Raw genomic sequence first — 18,476 nt, 5'->3', positions numbered from 1 at the left:
AACAAGGGGTAACCTGACTGTCAACCAAAGACCCCATTTCTAACACCCAGCAAATATGGCTTCACAGATTTAGTTTCTGAATGTGATCAACTTTGCAGGCAAATGTTTCAGTTTCAGCCCTGCTTAGATAGAAGTTGTCTGAAAACATATTTTTCAGGTCACCAGGAGACAAATTTAAAAAATGTCTTAGGCAAACCCTCCACAAATATTGTTCCATAATATGGTTTGACACTGAAATTGATTGTTGCAAACCTGGTTTGTGTGTCCTTATGCCATAAGAAGTGAATCATTTCATAGAATTTGGGGTATGTAAAGCTGCAAAGTCCAATAACTCATATTGTTGTGTATTTAACAAACAAATTGAAATCTTCGTAAAGTGTAACACTTGCAAGGTTTTTGATAGTATAGAAATAGCCACCTTCAACCTCCAGTCATTGCCAATCTGTTCCTGCTGCCATAAGGCGCTGCATGAGTCAGAAAATTGACAGAAGGCAGTGTTTTTCAGACATCCCACTTCAGAGTACTTACTGGCAGTATGTCCTGTGCCCCAAACTGATGTTACTTGACACAAGGGCTATTACAAGGCAATAAAATTGGCATTCCGTGAAGTAAGAGAGGTCGCTGAGTCATAACACTGGCATTGTAGAATATGAGTTATCAGTGGGTACAAAATGTGTCACTAGGCCATAACTTTGAATCTATTTTGAGACATGGGGTGTCAACAGCCCATAACATGGACAGTGTTTGAAAATCTGTCACCAAGACTTAGGGGGTTATTCTAACTTTGGAGGAGGTGTTAATCCGTCCCAAAAGTGACGGAAAAGTGACGGATTTACCACCAGCCGTATTACGAGTCCATTATATCCTATGGAACTCGTAATACGGCTGGTGGTATATCCGTCACTTTACCGTCACTTTTGGGACGGATTAACACTCCTCCAAAGTTAGAATAACCCCCTTAGTGTTTTTATCAGAGTTTACATTAGGCTATAACATTTATGTGTTTTGATCCAGGAGATGTCACTAAGACATATTACTGCCTGTTGGTTCAAGCAGAGTGTGAAAGGCTCGGCTCCACGTGTTTTCTTCATGTGCAAACACAGGCTGTGTTCTAACTCGCTATCAATCAGTACATTATTTTTACTTTTAAAGCTGGTTTGCTTGCACTGTGGTTGTGCAGACACCGTGGCAGGAAAAGAACACTGGGCTTGTCTTCGCAAAGAAGAGCCACTGACAGTTTAATTGAAAAGTTGTACCCAGCGGTGGGCAACAGTGCGACCCGGGCTTTGATGAAGAACACAATGCAGTTTAATTCTGTAACACTGAGGGGGCGCTGCGGAAGGCGTGGGGGTTACTCCCACAATAGCTGGGACGCACAAGATATCTTCAAGTGCCCAATTAAAAACAAACTTCGTATTGCATAAAGAGCTCGTGAAAGATTAGACGAATCATGTATATGAGCTATCCGTGACAAAGGATTTACGTATCAGCAACAAATCAGTTCAAATTCGAGAATTCCTGGCATTCCAAGCAAAGGAAAATACGAAGCAGGCGGACATCCACGGAGACTCTATGCTGGTTTTGGTAAAGCTTGTCTTTTTCAGTAAATGAGGAGAATCAAAACGCCTGGCGTCTGTAATAACGTAACCTTTTCAAATACGTCGCCGTGAATGCATAATTGTAGGCAAAAGCCAAGCAGTTTTGTGTCAAGTGTATAAAATGAATGCCCTTGACACACTGATTTATTCTTGAAATAGGTGTTTCCCTGAGAAATCCCCTGAATGGGCGGGATACAATTAATATGCATGCATGCTGCGTCCTGTGATCCAAGCCGTGCACCCAAACATCACGCGTGGCCAGGAGCACAACATGCGCTCCCTTCCCTCACTCTATTGCCCCCTCCTCTCCGGGCAGCTCCTGATCTCGCATAACGTACTCCATTCCGGGGCTTGGCAGGAGCCGGCCGATAGCATCAGTGGGAAGGAGGGAATACACACAGCCTCCCGCAGCCTGGTTCCAGCAGTCAGTTTCTGCAGGTGAAAGACTGGTTTGGACAAGAGGAAATTGGGGGGCGCTGCGAACCGGAGGGGGTGAAAGGAAACAAAACGGGAGGAGATCCGCTGTTTTTCCCCTTTCTTCTTTTCTTTTCTCTTTTTTTCTTTTTCTATCCGAGTCTTCGCAGCTGAAGGCTGAAGCTAATTGATGTAAAATGTACAATGTGCAGCTCCCCTCTCTTGGCACCTCTGCTGCTTTAGCGCCCAGACACCCGCGGCTGGAGCTGTGTTTGGAGTCTTGAACAAAGCGAGAAACAGAAGGGGAACCCGCGTGAACTTACTTGAGGTTTTTTCTAACGATGACACAAGTCTTGGTGTGTATTCGGAGTATGATTTTGGAATTCTGGGCGGGTCTTCTCGTTTGCATGGTTTGGATCCAACCCTCTCACGGAATGCCTCATGTCATTCGGATAGGTAAGGACATCGCTTTCCTTGTATTAATTCCATTATCCCTGGATGCGCCGCCGCACGGTCTTTGACCCCCTCTGCGGGATGCATAGTGCGAGGCTTATTTTGCCTACAGTAGGGTCTGCCTGCTTTACAGGTGAGCCATGGGTACCCCATATTCCATTAGAGTGAGTGGTTCACATCGATTTGGGGACATGGGGTAGCATTGCTCTTCTCCCCATTTTAGGGAGCCCCAAATAAAAGTACAAACACACGAAGACTTACTACAACTGTTTGTTAAATAATTCAGTCTGAGATCAGGAAAAAATACTGGACAGGCTAAATGAGAATGAGACGTGGGGATGGGACTGCAGTCAAGTTACTGTGCAGGAAGGCACAAGAAGCCGCAGTCATATACCGAGGGAGGTCAGAGTGCGTGTGTGGGTGAATTTGATAAACCGAGGACCAGCGTTTGGTTAAAAGACGGGGTCGAAGAGTTGCTGAGACAGGGAGAGCACGCAGTGTCTACTTTGTACCAAGGGCAAGCCAGATGAGAAATGAGTGGGTTATTTTGGGAGAAATAAGTGTGTGCGCTTTTGGCTGGGTGGGGGGGTTAAGTGGCAGGGCTGCACATCCTCGTGCTTGCTTGTTAAGGGACACCTCGGGCTCGCGCACAGTGCAGGGAATCCTCGCAGCTTTTCGCGCTTACTCACTTGCGGCTTCTGCGCTCGGGCAACAGTTTAGCCCCGCCCGCCCCTTTTCTTCCACCCCCCTGCTGTTCCCTCCTACACACACTTCAACCTTCCCTCCAAACATGAGGTCAGACTATGCAGGGCTGCATCGTTTGCCAGGCAGTTGACTTTAGTGAAGCCTTGCCCACGTCTCCTCTCCAAGGGCAAAACAACTTCAAGGCTCTGAGCAAAATCTGCATTTTCCCTACATAAGTTATAAGTGCAAGTCTGGGACACTGACATATTCTTTATTGTCAAATTTCTAGTTTCTGTAAAGAGAGTATTTTGGGCACATACTGGAAATGTCCTTATCTTTTCCCCTGGCCTTAAGTTTGAACAGTATTCACCTTGAATTTGCAGTTTTGCATGCTTGGCATCTGTAGATTGAATTTCACCATGGACAAAGTTGTAGTTTGTTAAAATGCTTTTATGTTTATAAAGATGGGTGCTACTCAGGAGTTCAGATACTTTGGGGGGCACGCAATTCGCCAGAAAGTTGACGCATTAGATAGATAGATAGATAGACAGACAGATAGATAGATAGATAGATAGATAGATAGATAGATAGATAGATAGATAGATAGATAGATAGATAGATAGATAGATAGATAGATAGATAGTGCTACTGTATTATGGCTGCACCTGAATAGGTCTCCAAACAAACACACATATCCCTCCAACAAGTCTATTAGCCTGACCCGAGCCTGAAATATATCAGTCCATGAATGCAAAAATGTTGAATTATTAGTGGATCGTGAAAATTTAGTTGTCATAACACCAGAAAGCAAACCTCAGTAGATTAGTATATGAGAGGGCACAACCAGTTCATTCTGAAATAACCTGAATTTGTTCTGGGCAAATTTGATTAGTCGCTGTTTTTTTTTTCTCATCATAAAATCGACAATATGTTTGACCCCGTGACCCAGGCCTTTAAAATTTATAGGTTGGGGTGTGTGACCGTTTTCTCTAGTTACCTATTCCTGGTACAGACAAGCTGCTTTCCAAACCAAACCACAAGGTAGCACTTGCACTCGATGGCAGAATTGAATATTTTCCCTAGAATGTATTGCAGGTACTCGGAATTCAGAGCAACACCCAACACTCCCAGGCGCATTACAAGCAGTTCCTTGAACTATCTTACTTATGTTTTGTAGCTTGGCCTCTGTTTTAGATGTTAAGGCTTGGACGTGTCTTACCTAGAATGTGCATGCTAAGGGTGCCTTGAAGTACCCTAGCAGACATCGAACAAGCTCTTCACTCTTATGTGTTAACTGTTCAGTAAGTCTCAATACTGTGGGGTGGTGCAGTTTCACCATTTTAGTGGCTGAAATACTTCATGATCAGAGTCCGAGGTTAACGTTTCATGTTATGTCTGACTGAATTTCCATTCCCCAACTTTCATTTGATAAACTAAAGCGTTGTAGGATTTGTAGTCTTATTTCAGTTGGATTTTCACACGCTGACTCCATAGCTCCTAATGGGGAAGCCATAGGAAGTGTCCTAGCGACTTCTTGCTCTATGGCTGTCCTTGTAGAGTGAGGCGAAAGCTCAAGTGATTGGAGGGCTCGCGAAGAGGGCGGGCCGTCCTCACTGCCATATTTAGAACCCCCTGGGACTTACAGTGGTGCTGTAGCTGTCCTGTTTAGTATAGACCGACGAACCCTCGTCTAAGAACACATGAAAGTGGTCAGAGCTGTAGTTTTAAATGTTTACACTTTTTAAAGATTTTACAAAAATATGAGTTTATTATTAATGTACATTTCTTCTAACAGAGTTTATATAATCAATATCCACTGCCATTTTGTTTTTATTTTTTGGAGTTGCATTTTTACGAAGAAACACGTTTCCAGATCATTGGAAAGCTCTGCATTCAATGTTTGCTGCTCCTGGCACACTCTACCTAAAAATGGCAGGTTACAGAGGTCATACTTTAATTTTTCAAGTGAGGTGCACACGTCTTAGCTCCTGTCAGAGTACTATGTTTGCTATGTTACAAGTTGATGGAATGTCACAGAGGGCATTATAGTTCTAACCCTGGACTTTCAGTTAGTAGAGTAATGCATCGTGGGGGTTGTACTCGACTACAACTGAGCATTTAAAGCTAAACTATTAGATGTTAATGAATTGTAAAAGAGAAGAACAGGTTGGAATCTTTCTTTACTGAGTGACTTGAAGACTTGAATTCATCAGACAACCCTACAACCCTTACTATATTGTGTAATTAAAGTTCAATTTCTTTACAAAAATGAGACTTAGGTACACCCATCCTGCATTACATGAATGCTGAACAGAGACATTCATTTCATTTGATAATTCAGCGGGACAGCCATACGACTCTGATTTACCCTGTTTAGGTGATGTAAGTGTCTGATGATACATTTGAATGTCAGGGTGCTGATATGTTTTATTCATTCTTTCTGTCAGGTTTTAAGTGTATGTGCTTTTGGCAGATAGTGGGAGTGAAGGAAAGTGACAATGAAGTGTTTTGTACAAGACCACACAATGAACTCAAATGGAGATTCTGGCCAGGGGTGTAGCTTGGGCAGTGAGATTGGGGGATGTGAGCTTCAGATTTTCCATCTATCAGGCTGGCATAAAATGTTTAAATACATTACACGACAAGCAGGGTGCTTGAGAGGGGCGCAAGAGACAGTGGAAAGGGAGGAAGGTGGATTGGTAGAAGCACTTTCAAACACAATATTTTGTAAAATAACCTACATTTTTGAAGACTTTCATAACAGAGAGGGCGAGAGTGTGTGTGTATTTTTGTCTGTGTGCATGTAAAAATTCCTGATGAAACCTGATCGACAGCTCACCACACCAGACAGAGAGCACTTGCACCTATCTAGTTATCAGAAAATACATTTATTATAGGGGTGTTGCATCCCTACACCCCTTGAAGCTACTCCCCTGATTCTGGCACTAAATCTCAGGCCTGTCCACCCACTAGTTAGCATTGACTGGGTTACTCCTTGGTCACATCAACCTCGCAGTTAAAGAACAATACAGAGCTCGTTAAGGGGGTTACTTGGTCTTGTGGTGGGTCGCAGACATTTCCGTTTAACGACAGTCTGCAGCCCTGCTTGAACCTTCCCTTCTGGACCCAACATATGAAAGTGGCAAAAACCAACAGATGGCACAGTTGCCATTTTCACCCTGCCCTCTACAGTCTCGCCCATTATTCTGCACTAGGTGACAGGAGCGCCTCCGTGCTCTGTCGGATCGGAAACAACCCGTCTTTGACGTCCCCTCTTTACGGATGGTCACTGAGTGATATTCTTTTATTTATGTCTTCACCGCACTTTCATCAACACGTGATTTTTTTGCCATTAAGGGCGCTTCGAAGCCCAGGAAACTACTAGAGATGGGCAAAGGGAAGATGGGGAGGAATGCAAGAAAAGATAGGGGAGCTGTGAAGAATCGGGTGGAAACGACCTGCGAGGATGCAAGGAGTGGGAGCAGGAGGAAAGCGAGGAGAGAATGAAAAGGAAAATAAGGACCTTTGGAGAGAGCATGATAGCAGTGCGGGGTCTGTGTGGAGAGAAAGGGAGAGGTGAAAGGAGGGAGAGGAGGAAGTCGGCGAAGAGGCGATGAAAATGAGTAAAAAAAAGGCCGGGAGGGTAGGATAGCCGTGTGGGTGGATAGTGGGATGCAAGTAAAGAAAGGGAGAGAAGATGGCGGGAGAGTAAGAGGAGGGCTGATACTCGAGATGGGAGAGAGGAAGAACGAGGCACAGACGGGGAAGTGGAAGTTAACCTAACTGGAGCAAGAAATGGGGGTACGGAAATGTGAAGTGAAGCAAAAGTGGGAGCCTGCGAGGGTGTGGAAAATAGGGTGAGATTGAAAGAGATTGGGTAACGCTGAAAAAGGAGAGGGCAGTTAAATGACTGAGATTAAAATAAGGAGAGACACATGAGGGAGTACCCGTGTCTTCCGCTTCCAGAACACATTGACTGCACCTTTCTTTCTTACACTTCAAAAAATAAAAGAATATGCAAACAGGTCGCATTTCTCATGGCAAAGAACAGTTAATGGTTATTAAATGAAAAAGTATCGTACCTTCTACTTAAAAAAACACACCTGGATATTTTAAAAAAAGTTTGAAACAAAGGCAAATAAAGTAAACAGATTAGGAAGGAAGAAGTTTAAGAAATATCTCTCATGTATTTATGAGAATAATTTTAGTTATGGCTGTGCCACAAAGGAACACAAATCACGGCTCGGTGCATGTGTTGCAAGATATCCTCAATGGATTTATTTACATGCAACCAATGTAGACTGAAATCATTTGCATAGCCTGTGGTTATCCTGAAAATCCGGCATGGATCAGGCATTCACGGACCAATGCTGGGCCAACCTGTTCTTCAGATCTTATTGGTAGTCAAATAGTTCTTTTTTTGTTTGAGTTATAAGAGGCTTGGACTCTTATATAGGCTACTGCAGTGTTGCATGTCGCTGTCAGGTGGGAGATGCTCAATCGTTATGTCATAGCAAATGGAACAATGTTGAAAATGAAGAGAGCACAGTGACACGGCTGTACCGTTGCTCCTTGTGGACCCTAGGGTGACATCAGTAAAAGGTGTAAGATTTCCTGGCCTATAGTTTAATGAATAGAATGATTGTTTCTTTAGAAGAGAATAAATGCTAAGCCTCCCACTCTTGAAACTTGAAATGCACCTGATTTCTGATACATAGTATCTTCTACATGGTGTTCGGGATAGGATCTTGAAACTCACTCCCCACTCTTACTTGCTCTTGGCTACTTTAACCTAATTGTATTTCTAACACACTTTGGGGGCCAGCGCTAGATGGTGCAGATGGCAGATCTTTGTGTATTGATGTTTTGCTGTTGAAACTTGTGTTTTGGAGAAATATTTGTGTCAAGAGTGTGACTGATATCATTGAAGAAATTTTACTATAAAGCAGTGCGTCATCCCCACCTCCTAGTTTTCCATGTTAAGTCTGAGCCTTCTGCGCTTGTGCTATACAGTCGCATCACTATGTTATGTTCTGGTCTGCTGACAGCATTTGTTTAGCACCTGTCTGCTAGTTGTGCAACCTGCAGCCCAGAGTAGGGGATGCTTATTCACATGATTCTGGAAATTCTCCATTGAGCTGCATCATAATGATTTTGATACGCTGTGTCTGGCTTATTAGATGAATGCAGTTTTCACTACACGGTTCAGAGATGGTTTGCATTGCATTAGGCGAATACGCTTAGCGGAGTGTTTGAGCTTTTGTTTGAGCTTTAAGGTGTAATGCTTGTGTCCTTCAACGCCTTGTCAGTGTTACTGAGCGTTATATAAATACAATTATCATTACAATTAGAAATGAAGAAATAAGGATATGAATCTGAAAAGTAATCAACTGATGTAGTGTTTTGACAAGCGGACCCACCATCCTCACCCTGAGTATTTACCATGCATGTGCTCTCTTTCCTTGGCTCCATACTGACCCCTCCTCCTGTTTTTCAAACCTTATGTACCTTGGCACGCCTCTGACCACCCCCTCTCCTGTTGAACTCAATAAAGCTGGCTTTCTCACACTCTGGCTGGTAGAGACACTGCACTCAAACAGCCTGGACACTTGTCTTTGAGTTTTGGAATCACTCATTGTAAAACAATGAGAAATTCTTTGCTAGTGCCCGCTGATGCGATGACACATTGTGGTGTAGCAGCAGACACAAGCTGAATGAAGATCAATACACCGCTTTTTTCCCCCCGTGGAAGCAAATAGCTTCGGACAAGTGGCTTACCGCCACCTGGGACCAGCAGCCAGAGTTAGACAACATTAACTCGCTGAAGCGGTCCTTACCCCATCCTTCGTGGCAAACTCATTTTAAATAAAATCTTGGGATTTTTCATCGTGCTGTTGTCGATTTTACTTTCAATATCTAAATTTGGCTCTACAATTTGACTTTATTGATGCAAGCAATGCATTCCATGCTGTTCAGATCCCACCCTCATGTGTTCTTGAACACAATTACTTTACATTTTGACCAGTTTTATTGTGCAACCCTCGGATAATGTACACAAAGAAGTTGTTAAAGGAGTCAGACATGTATTGTCTCGGTATCTTTCTAGAAAATAAACTGCCTTTGTCTTTTTTAGAAAATACCTTGCCTACTGGACTTAACTGGGTCTCTTTTTTCTACCCTACTAATTTTTTATAGTATTGGGACTGAAGGATTTCTCACTATTTCTATGAAAAAAATCTCTTCCTGTTCCCATTCTTTTCATATTTTGTTCTGTTTAGGCTATTGCAAAGCATCCTCTCTTTAAATACTCCCTTGAGATTATGCTGTATCAGGAGCGGTAATGGGTGCATAGTGTAAATTCCAGGAATTATCAGCATTTTGAAATGTATTCTCCTGTCGAACAAATTGTTTTGATTTTCTGAGAAATAATGAATGGGAGGGTTGAATCAAGTTCAGTTTTGATAACATTTTGAAGAATATTTGCAACTGGGATAGTTGCTTCAGCATTGTGATTACCATATTTTATTCATCTTGCGTAGTTGCTGTTAGTATTAAGCTTGGCAGTGGGTGTCGGTGTAGCACCGATAGTTCTATTCATAAGCAGAGTCACTGTTTAAGCAGTATTATCTACACATAGACGTTTACTTGGTGAATCAGTAGGAACAAAATGGATCCCTCTTTCACGCAAACTATTATTTTCTCTACATGATGCTATGCATTTAAATATGATACTGAAACACAAAACCTGAGCTTCCACACAAAGGGTCCGATTAACAAAGGCTTGCAGGAGTACATAAAGGAATACTCCTGTATTACTACTTCCTATAGTCATGGGAGCTTTTGTGAATCAGCCCTACGAATTCTAAGTTCTCGATCTGCTACATAATGGTATCTATGAATGCAGAGCATCTTATCTCAGAGACCTGAAATCTAAGACTCCCTGGAGATCCTCAGTCTTGCAGCATTAGACATCTCTTGTGGTGCACTCATTATAGAAGAATAGCAGATAATTCAGTGCCGGAGCCGGGCAGCCTGCAGAGGTATCCTGAGCTCTGAAAACACGGCCTTTAGCTAGAGCTTCAGCTCCTACTCAGTAGGTTGTTCTCATTTACCCTTCTATTGCCGCTTATTTGATCTCCTTTCATTGATTTTGCACTGCAAATCGGGTCCTTGTTTTGGGATTGGTCGTTATTAAAATAAATACAGAAAATAGATGCAAAGAGTAAAGTTTGTGCTGTGCTCACAGAGTTGGAAGACCTTTGTAGTGTCAATTTTCCACTTGCTTGGCGCTAAAGTTAGACATATGTCTACACTTTTGCATGGCTTGATCAAAATTTGATCTTGTCAAATTAGGGAGAGGGTTGCTCCTCTTGCCCCAGGAGCCGTGGTTTCCTACAAAATGCAGCACTTGGAAACGAAATAAAAGTAACCTATTCTTAAGTTGTAGTTTATTGAACTGACAACCCCATGGTTTGGACTTGGCTGAGGAAATGTCGGGCAAAGATTTGCTTGACACACTTTTCGAACACGGCTACCACATTTTTGGCAAGTTCATCACCACATGCAGCTTATTTCGATGTCAGTTTTCATGACATTCCTTTAGACCTTTCTGCCCTTTTCCTGTGACCTGTGTAATATTTCTCTTCCCAAAAGATTAGAATCTAAATTTGAAAAACTTTGCGGATGTCACCTTGTTCTTAGGAACTCTATACAGTTATATTCCCCTAATGCCCACAAGACCATACAGACACTGCCACAAACCTGACCATGTGTACAGTACCTATTTAGCTTCCTGCCACACAGTAGGGTTTTTTACTACATCACTTTCAAAACTGCACAGAGGTCTCCTCTTGAGAACTGACACTCATACCCCTTCATCCCAAAACTGTTACCTCAGCCGGTGTCCTCATTAACTTTTGAATGTCCTTTTCTCTTGTCCGTGGACCTTTAAATTGCTCCACAGCTGCCACAAAGTGGCACACAGCAGTTCACAAAAAAACAGAAAAAGAATTAATACATAAACGTTACTTCCTTGACCCACAGCGTTTATGGAACCCTTCTCATATAAGTGTTTTATTGTTGTCTTTTTTGATCAACACAAATATTGAGTATATTGACTTTTCTTTCATTGTATGTAAAGATTACTTTTTCTGCTTCAAGGATACAGATCAACACGTTTTAGCTAGTCAATATTAATCTATCAATAGCATTTGTCATGTTCTTAAGATATTATTAGCATTGGTTCCATCTTAGATGAGAACCACTCGAGTTCCTACCCAAAGAACTCTGCTGTATAACAGCATTAACTATACATTTGAAACAAGTAACTCCCAAAAGCCAGGACCGAAATTCAGATTACAGAAAGGGGGTCATGTTTTCGTGCATTACTTGGCTGACAATTGTCGTGCCTTTTCTTGCAGATTGGCATCCCAAAATGGCTTTCCTCTCTGTGCAACAGGAATGCATACCTTCACTGTATTAAGGTCCAAACTCATTCCTTCACCCACCTCGTAAATCGATCATCTGATTTTGTCACACACTTTCTTATGAGTATTGGAAAAAGACAAAAAATGTGTTCTTTTTTCTGGGTGGCCCACTCTTGTAGTAGGTGAACACTTTCTGACAGTGCTTAATTTGGAAATAAATGGTGCCGGTGGCCAAAGCCCTCCTCTTAAACACGCAGCTGCTGCATTTAAATGTGCGAGGACGAAATTCTGAGGCAGCCTAATCCTGAAGCCATCTCAGGCCTCTTCAATCCATTTAAAGACACTCCCTGCCCCTTCAGCTCACTCCTGAAACTTTCTGCTTTCCCCCATTGTGACGCTTTTTGTTTTTCTCTTCCTCCGTCTTTCCTATGTGTCTTTTGCTCGCAGCAAATGCTTGAGGCAGAACAATAAGCCCCGGCCCTCAAAAATAAGTGCTGGTGCTCAGCACCGGAACAAATAAGCACAAATTAAGCACTGCTTTCTGGCATCTTTTTTTATGAATTCGGGGTTTGCAGTGAGCCACATATTTCTGGGGATTTTTTTTTTTTTTTTTTTTTTAACTTTTTGCTGCAGCTGTGATAGAAGGACTTTGCTGTGAGTTGAAGATCTGGGCCCTTGCTCATAAGACCAGGCCAATCAAAGGAGCTTCAAAAACGGAGGGAGTTCAGAGCTCTTCCTGTCGAGCCTTGCTGCTAATAATGTTGCAAATCATGTACCCCGACGTTTTAAATTATGGGAACATTTAAAGAAATATTTTGAAAGTGGGCTAAACAAGGACACGAAATGGCACTCCCTACACTGTGAAAATAAGATTGTTGGGTGTCAAAAGGCACTGTGTGCCTGTCGCTCAGGTTCGTGTACATACCATTGCAGATTTCATTCAATCACTGCCCTTGATGAAATGAATGACCTTTGACCTCCAATCTTTCGGGATGAATAGCGATCGACGTAAGCGGGATGCAGATTGTAAGCACATCTCATCACGTGCGTCCGTATCATAGACCACTCTGCTAACCTCTCAATATAAAATGAATCCACAAAACATTTTGAACATTTGTAATAAGCTGTGTTTTGTTGGGTTTCAGCAAAATCTGCCTGATGCACTCTTGAGGGACTACATTTGCTTAGTGCCATCCTATACATACTGTTATCCTTTTGTGACATGATTAAATGTATTCATAAATATCACAACTTGGTGTGATGTGTTAAACTATGTTTAATGAAATCTATGTATTACTATAAAGGGTTGGGATGTGCTTGAATGTATGTATATCTATTAAATGTCTGAATGCACATGAATATATGCATGGTTCTAAAGTGCTGTGACGTGTTCGGCCATATGCAAAGAGGTATCTGATGTGCCTGAATGTGCAGTGTTTGAACCAGTGGTTGCAGGTGGGGCCACCGGCACTCATTTTGAGAGACCAGCATTTGTGTTTTCTCATCAGACATTAACTGCGAGCAAGAGCGGGAAAAACACAAGAAGGGGAAATAAGTAGGAAGATGCAGCTGGAATAACCTAAGCAAAGGGAGGAAGCAGGAGCCTGCATGAGTGAGATAAAGGGGCAGGAAGTGTCTGATAGTGAATGAAAGAGGCAAGAGGTCGATTCAGGACTACACTACCTAGGCATTAGGTGCACTGACATTTGACAGCACCATTCACGGGTTTCTGAGGAGAGCTTGGGGACCGGCACTCATTCTATTACAAATTAAGAACCACGATGGCTACATGCATGAGTCATATGAAGAGTTTGAAAATACACAGTTTTGTGTTTTGTGCTGTATCTGTGGCAGTGCTCACAAAAGATGTGGGTCTAATTCGCAAGGAGGTGTGTGAATTCACACTTACCTGTGAGATGTAGTTACATTCTGTGTATTTACATTTAAATGTACACTTGTACACGTGCATAGCAAAAAATATCGTTTGCACTTTCTAACTCTTCTTTTTCTCCATGGAAGTACATTACTCAGATCTGAAACTGTTCCACTCATAGTCTCACTGCGACCTTCTCCACTCTCTCCATGGAAAGAAATGTATTCCTTCCACTAATAGGATTTAATTTGTTACATTCTCTATGGGGTGAAATGGGCAGTAAAAAGATTGTGAAAACCCATAAACTCAGACGTGTATGAACTCTGTATTCATTTTCTTTCCGCATCATAAATACCCTGGAACACCCATTCACCAATCACATGAGCAGATTTACTCACACATAAAGTAATGCCAGAGTGTAGTAACATCATCTGTGACCAAATCAACTAGTGCAACATCACTTTTTTATTCCTAACATAAATGCACACTTGAACACGCTGGAATTTACACATATAAGTTGAAGTTAGCTGTGCAAATGTCATTACTTTGTGAATTGGGCCCTGCGTGTTGTGTTGGATATGTATTTTTTTCAGAATGCTATTGATTCCCTCAATGCACTTGTGGATTTTTAGTTGCCTGTGTACATTTGCTTACGACCACACACTGTCTCTAGCTCATTCTCTTGCACGTGACACCATCAGCATTAAATGCATTCTCCTGCATAGTGAAAGATATGACTTGCACCCAACAAATGTCTCACTGATTTCAATGACGTTCCTGTTTTTGTCAAAAAACAGGATTTATCTCTTTCATCCTAGTATCCCGCTGATGAAGGCAGGAAATTAAAAAGGACCCTGAAACAAGAGAATAAGGATAATGCTGAAAAAATATGAACATCTAATATCTAATTATGAAAACATTGGTTTTTGTTAGTCTATTAAAAAGATTGTGTTTGTGTCTGTCTGTTCAGTGCAGCCTTGATAATACCAGGTATGTAATTAGAAGCAGGATATCAACAGTGGCCACAAACTGAGCATGTTTTTGAGGCCTGTTCCTGATTTTATTGGTTTTATATTGTAACGTATGTACTCGTAGGTCACATCGCAAAATCTCCAGAGCAGAAGGACACAGCATGAGCTGCTTAATGACTAATAATTTGGCAGGTCACTATTTGCATCCCCCAGTGGTTGCTTACAAACACAGGGATGGGGGCTGCCTGGAACAACCAATCTTCATCTCCGTGTTTGCATTTCCAGACTGGACATTGTTTCTTTTTAAATCAGCCTATATTCGGGGAGGAACTGTCGCTGCTTTAAAAACCTTTGTCAGAAGGGAACATACCAGGAGAGGCCGGCGGGTACAATGGACCACTGCCTGCTTACTCCTGACTCAACTTGTCACAATTTCCCAAGGAAAAGCTGTCCAACGGTGACACCTTCCATTTTGAAAATGGATTACCAACCCCTTTGAGGAGATGAGAACTTTTTAATAGTTTAGAACTGCAATTGTTTCTGCAAATCTCTGATTTCAAATCACAATTAGAAGGTGGTACCCTTTCGCTATCCATCCATATTATCTGCAATTCGAAATGGGCTGCAAAATCCATTTTGCACATTGGAAATGCTTTTCTGTTTCACAAAAATGAGTTTAGTACACAGTAAAAAAAAACATGGTCTAAAACTCTATGACTTTGCAATTTGCAGGACTTACAACCACAAAATAGCTTCATACATCAGGAGTATCATTCTTAAGTTTTTACAAAGACAACATTCTCTACTAACTTGTGTGAAAAGTGTTTTTCCACACCTTTGTAAGCAGCTTCATTTTTCCAAGATCTTGTTACATTTACGAAATACCAAGGCACATCATTCTATATTTCTTGGTGACATTGAAGGCACAGGTATTGCAATTAGGAAAATGGAACTAAATGTTTCTGTCAATGAGCCAAGTGCTCGCAGCCTTTATTGAACATGGATTTCTGCAAGAATGAAAAATTGTAAAATTAAGCTGATTTCTGTTGGAAATACCCACATCGTGAATGTGAATTAATTCCTTACTTAAGTAAAAATACTGTAAGTAAAATAATGACATTTGCCAATGAATTAAGGAAGAGTTTAGATTTTTCTACAGTGCTTATTACTGCTTGGGAGGATGGGAGGTGATCAATTTGAGCTCAATAGCAATGCACCTGAAATGCAGCCTCGCTGCCTTAAAAGACAATCACTAGAAAATTCGCCTCAATTCATGGCTTAGACAGGCGTGGTACGTATGATGGCTTTGCCATTTGGAAGGAGTGGTATGGTAACACAATTCCCAAACTCTAACAGACCATAATAATCACAGAAAATGCCTCTGTTGCTTACCAATGTATATTTGATGAGTGCACATAGTACTGATGTGGGGATTTGGGTGCTAAATAACAGATGTTTGTTGTCACCCAACTCTTTGGTACTCCTGTTTACAATCTCAGGAAGGTGTAAGCCTGAGAGGACTTGCTGGTCTTTGAACCTGTGTCAATGGAATTTACAGCAAATCCCTGGAGTGGACATGGGACCACTAAGCCACGAGATCTGACATCCATTGCTTTACATAAAAACAGTATTAGTAACAGAAAGGCCTGGGATAAACACAAGGCTGTAATCACTGATTAAGAACAGAGACACTGTTGTCGACTCACAAGCCCAGCATCCCATTACTTAGGAAGTTCAACTGATCAAATGCCCATTACAACGCTTTAGGATCTCTCTGGGTCATTGTGAACCAATCCCATACCATACATCTGCCTTGAAGAAGGTCCTTCTGTTTTTTGTGTCACTATAGAAAAGGCAGGGTGCCGAATAAATCATTTGAAATCTTCTCTCCTTCCATAGCACATGAGCGAATAAGTAGAGTCAATCATATCGTAGGCAGCAGGATGAGAATCAGGCAGAGAACGTTAGGTGGTCACATGCACCTTGTGCTTCTAAAAAAAACGTGGGCAACCCTACACAATAAGAACACCAGTTCAAACCCCAGTGTCACATGCACCTTGTGTTTCCAACAAAAACCCTATACAATAAGAACTAAGACGTTAAATAATATTAAAAAAACACATTTCTCATTAGGAATGCAACTAGATACAGGATGTAAAAAGAAACTCAATCACATGACACAATGGGACTGTTCAAGGATGCAATAGGGAAAACAAGAAGTCATACACTGATGGTGTTAAGAATTATCTGTATTTTTCTTAAATGCAAATGTGTGGTTTTCAGTGTGTCCCGTGTGTACAACTGAGCCAAAAACAACCAGTAAAGGACAATACATTTATAGAGACAGTACAAAAAAAGTATGTGCAAGTTTCCAAAATTGTGACAAACAACCATATGGGTAAATTACTAAATGCAACTGACCCCTTTTATCAATCAAAAGAATCGAGTCTTTCATATGTGTTAACCATGTTTCAAACCCCCTTGAAATGTGGGGTCTCATCAGGACCAAACAATAGTAGGGACACCTGTAGATTGAAAAATATGTGGAAGGACTACTTAGTACTGGGATAAATTAAAACTGTATTTTAAAATAAGTACTTATTTTGAGATCGTACCTGATGGAGTAAACTGTAAACTTTGTACTTGTATAGCGCACTTTTACCCTAGGGCATCTTGGCGCTTTTACGCATACCGCTGTGGAACCCATTCCTGGCTTTCCCTGTAAAGTGCCCACTCCTGGGCACCCCCAAGGTGAAGCCAGGCATCCCAGCGCTGTTGGGGAGATTAAGCAAGCTATTGCCCAAAGTTACAGAGTGGGACCCCATGATTAGATTGTCACCGAGGCGAGAGTTTTCAGGTCTGAGGAAACTGAGCCCAAGACCCACAGAGGCAGGAATTGAACCCTGGTCCCTGAACACACCTCTGCATCAGGGTCTGCTGCTCTAACCATTGAGACAGAGTCAGACCACCAACTTGCAAAATAAAGTGAAGAGTACTCACCTGGGACACCCTGGGCAGGAACTGAATAAAAACATAAAAAGGGGGGTAAAGGTTGGAAAGCATGATCGTGGCACGGCATGTGTAGTCCGAGGCACTGCATTAAGGCGAGCACTCAAAAGCGGGATCACAAATACTTCTTACCCCTAAGAAGATGGATTCACTTAGCACGCAATGCTAAGTGAATCCAGCTTGTAATGAGAAAGCCAGGTGCCATGACTGGTGCTGAATTTGTGCCGGCAGCAAAAAGGGTGCGTGAGCCATGCATTCAGTAATACTCCAATGCGAACAGAGAAGGCGGGCTGCTAGGATCCAGCCTCATCACTGCGTCAGTGTCAGCTGGAAGACGCAGTGACGTTCTTCCTTTTGACTAACATTGATGAGGGTGAAATCGAGGCTTGGAGCGTGAGCGCTCCAGGCCTGTGGTGTTTCAGGTCAGAGAAAGGGGGCCTGGCCTTGTATTTACGAAGGCCCCCTGTACAATACAGCTTGTGCAGCTGCATCAAGCTGAGTGCTGGTAACACAGCATGCAAATACTGTAAAATGTGGATCATCAGAACAATGAGTACGCTTGGTAGTGCCTAAAAAAACATGGAAATAAATGATAACATAAAAATACAATCTTAAAATCACGTGTAATAGAAGGCAATGAAGCAATAGTAAAATTAAAGGCACTGTTGTTACTCCCTGACACAGCTATAGAGGAAGAACGGGTACAAGATAGAGCATCTTGTAAGTTGTAGCTCCAGCCCACTTCTAGGTTGTTTGCAGCACCTGCATGAGGAGACAATATACACAGAAGGAGCTTTACAAGGCTTAAAGAAAGTAACACTGTTCGTCGGTAAGTTGTAGTTGTTCTGCTATGACTGCATAGAGAAGTAGCATAATGTCAGTGACAAGAGATAGTGAGGGAGCGACTGATCAGTTCAACTGATAAGTTCCTCTACGAAGGTACGGCATATTAAGTCCTAGGTTTATAGAATTGCAGCATTAAATCTATTTGCATACTATTTTCTGGAGAACATGGGTGTGGTCACCACCTCTTTCAGGGATGCAAGCT

At 42.0% G+C, this 18,476-nt stretch overlaps 1 protein-coding gene across 1 annotated transcript in view; it reads left to right on the top strand.

The window, feature by feature from the left end:
- Nucleotides 1-2,007: 2,007 nt before the first annotated feature.
- The window catches only part of GRIK3 (glutamate ionotropic receptor kainate type subunit 3), a 1,024,044-nt gene continuing 1,007,575 nt past the window's right edge, over nt 2,008-18,476 (top strand). The window contains exon 1 of the mRNA XM_069223872.1: nt 2,008-2,468. Coding sequence (XP_069079973.1) covers nt 2,354-2,468 — 115 coding nt within the window. The 5' untranslated portion in view covers nt 2,008-2,353. The remainder of the gene's footprint in view (nt 2,469-18,476) is intronic.

Source organism: Pleurodeles waltl, chromosome 3_1, assembly GCF_031143425.1.
Source record: "Pleurodeles waltl isolate 20211129_DDA chromosome 3_1, aPleWal1.hap1.20221129, whole genome shotgun sequence".
In the NCBI taxonomy this organism is placed as follows: domain Eukaryota; kingdom Metazoa; phylum Chordata; class Amphibia; order Caudata; family Salamandridae; genus Pleurodeles; species Pleurodeles waltl.
This window is presented reverse-complemented; position numbering and strand designations above follow the sequence as displayed.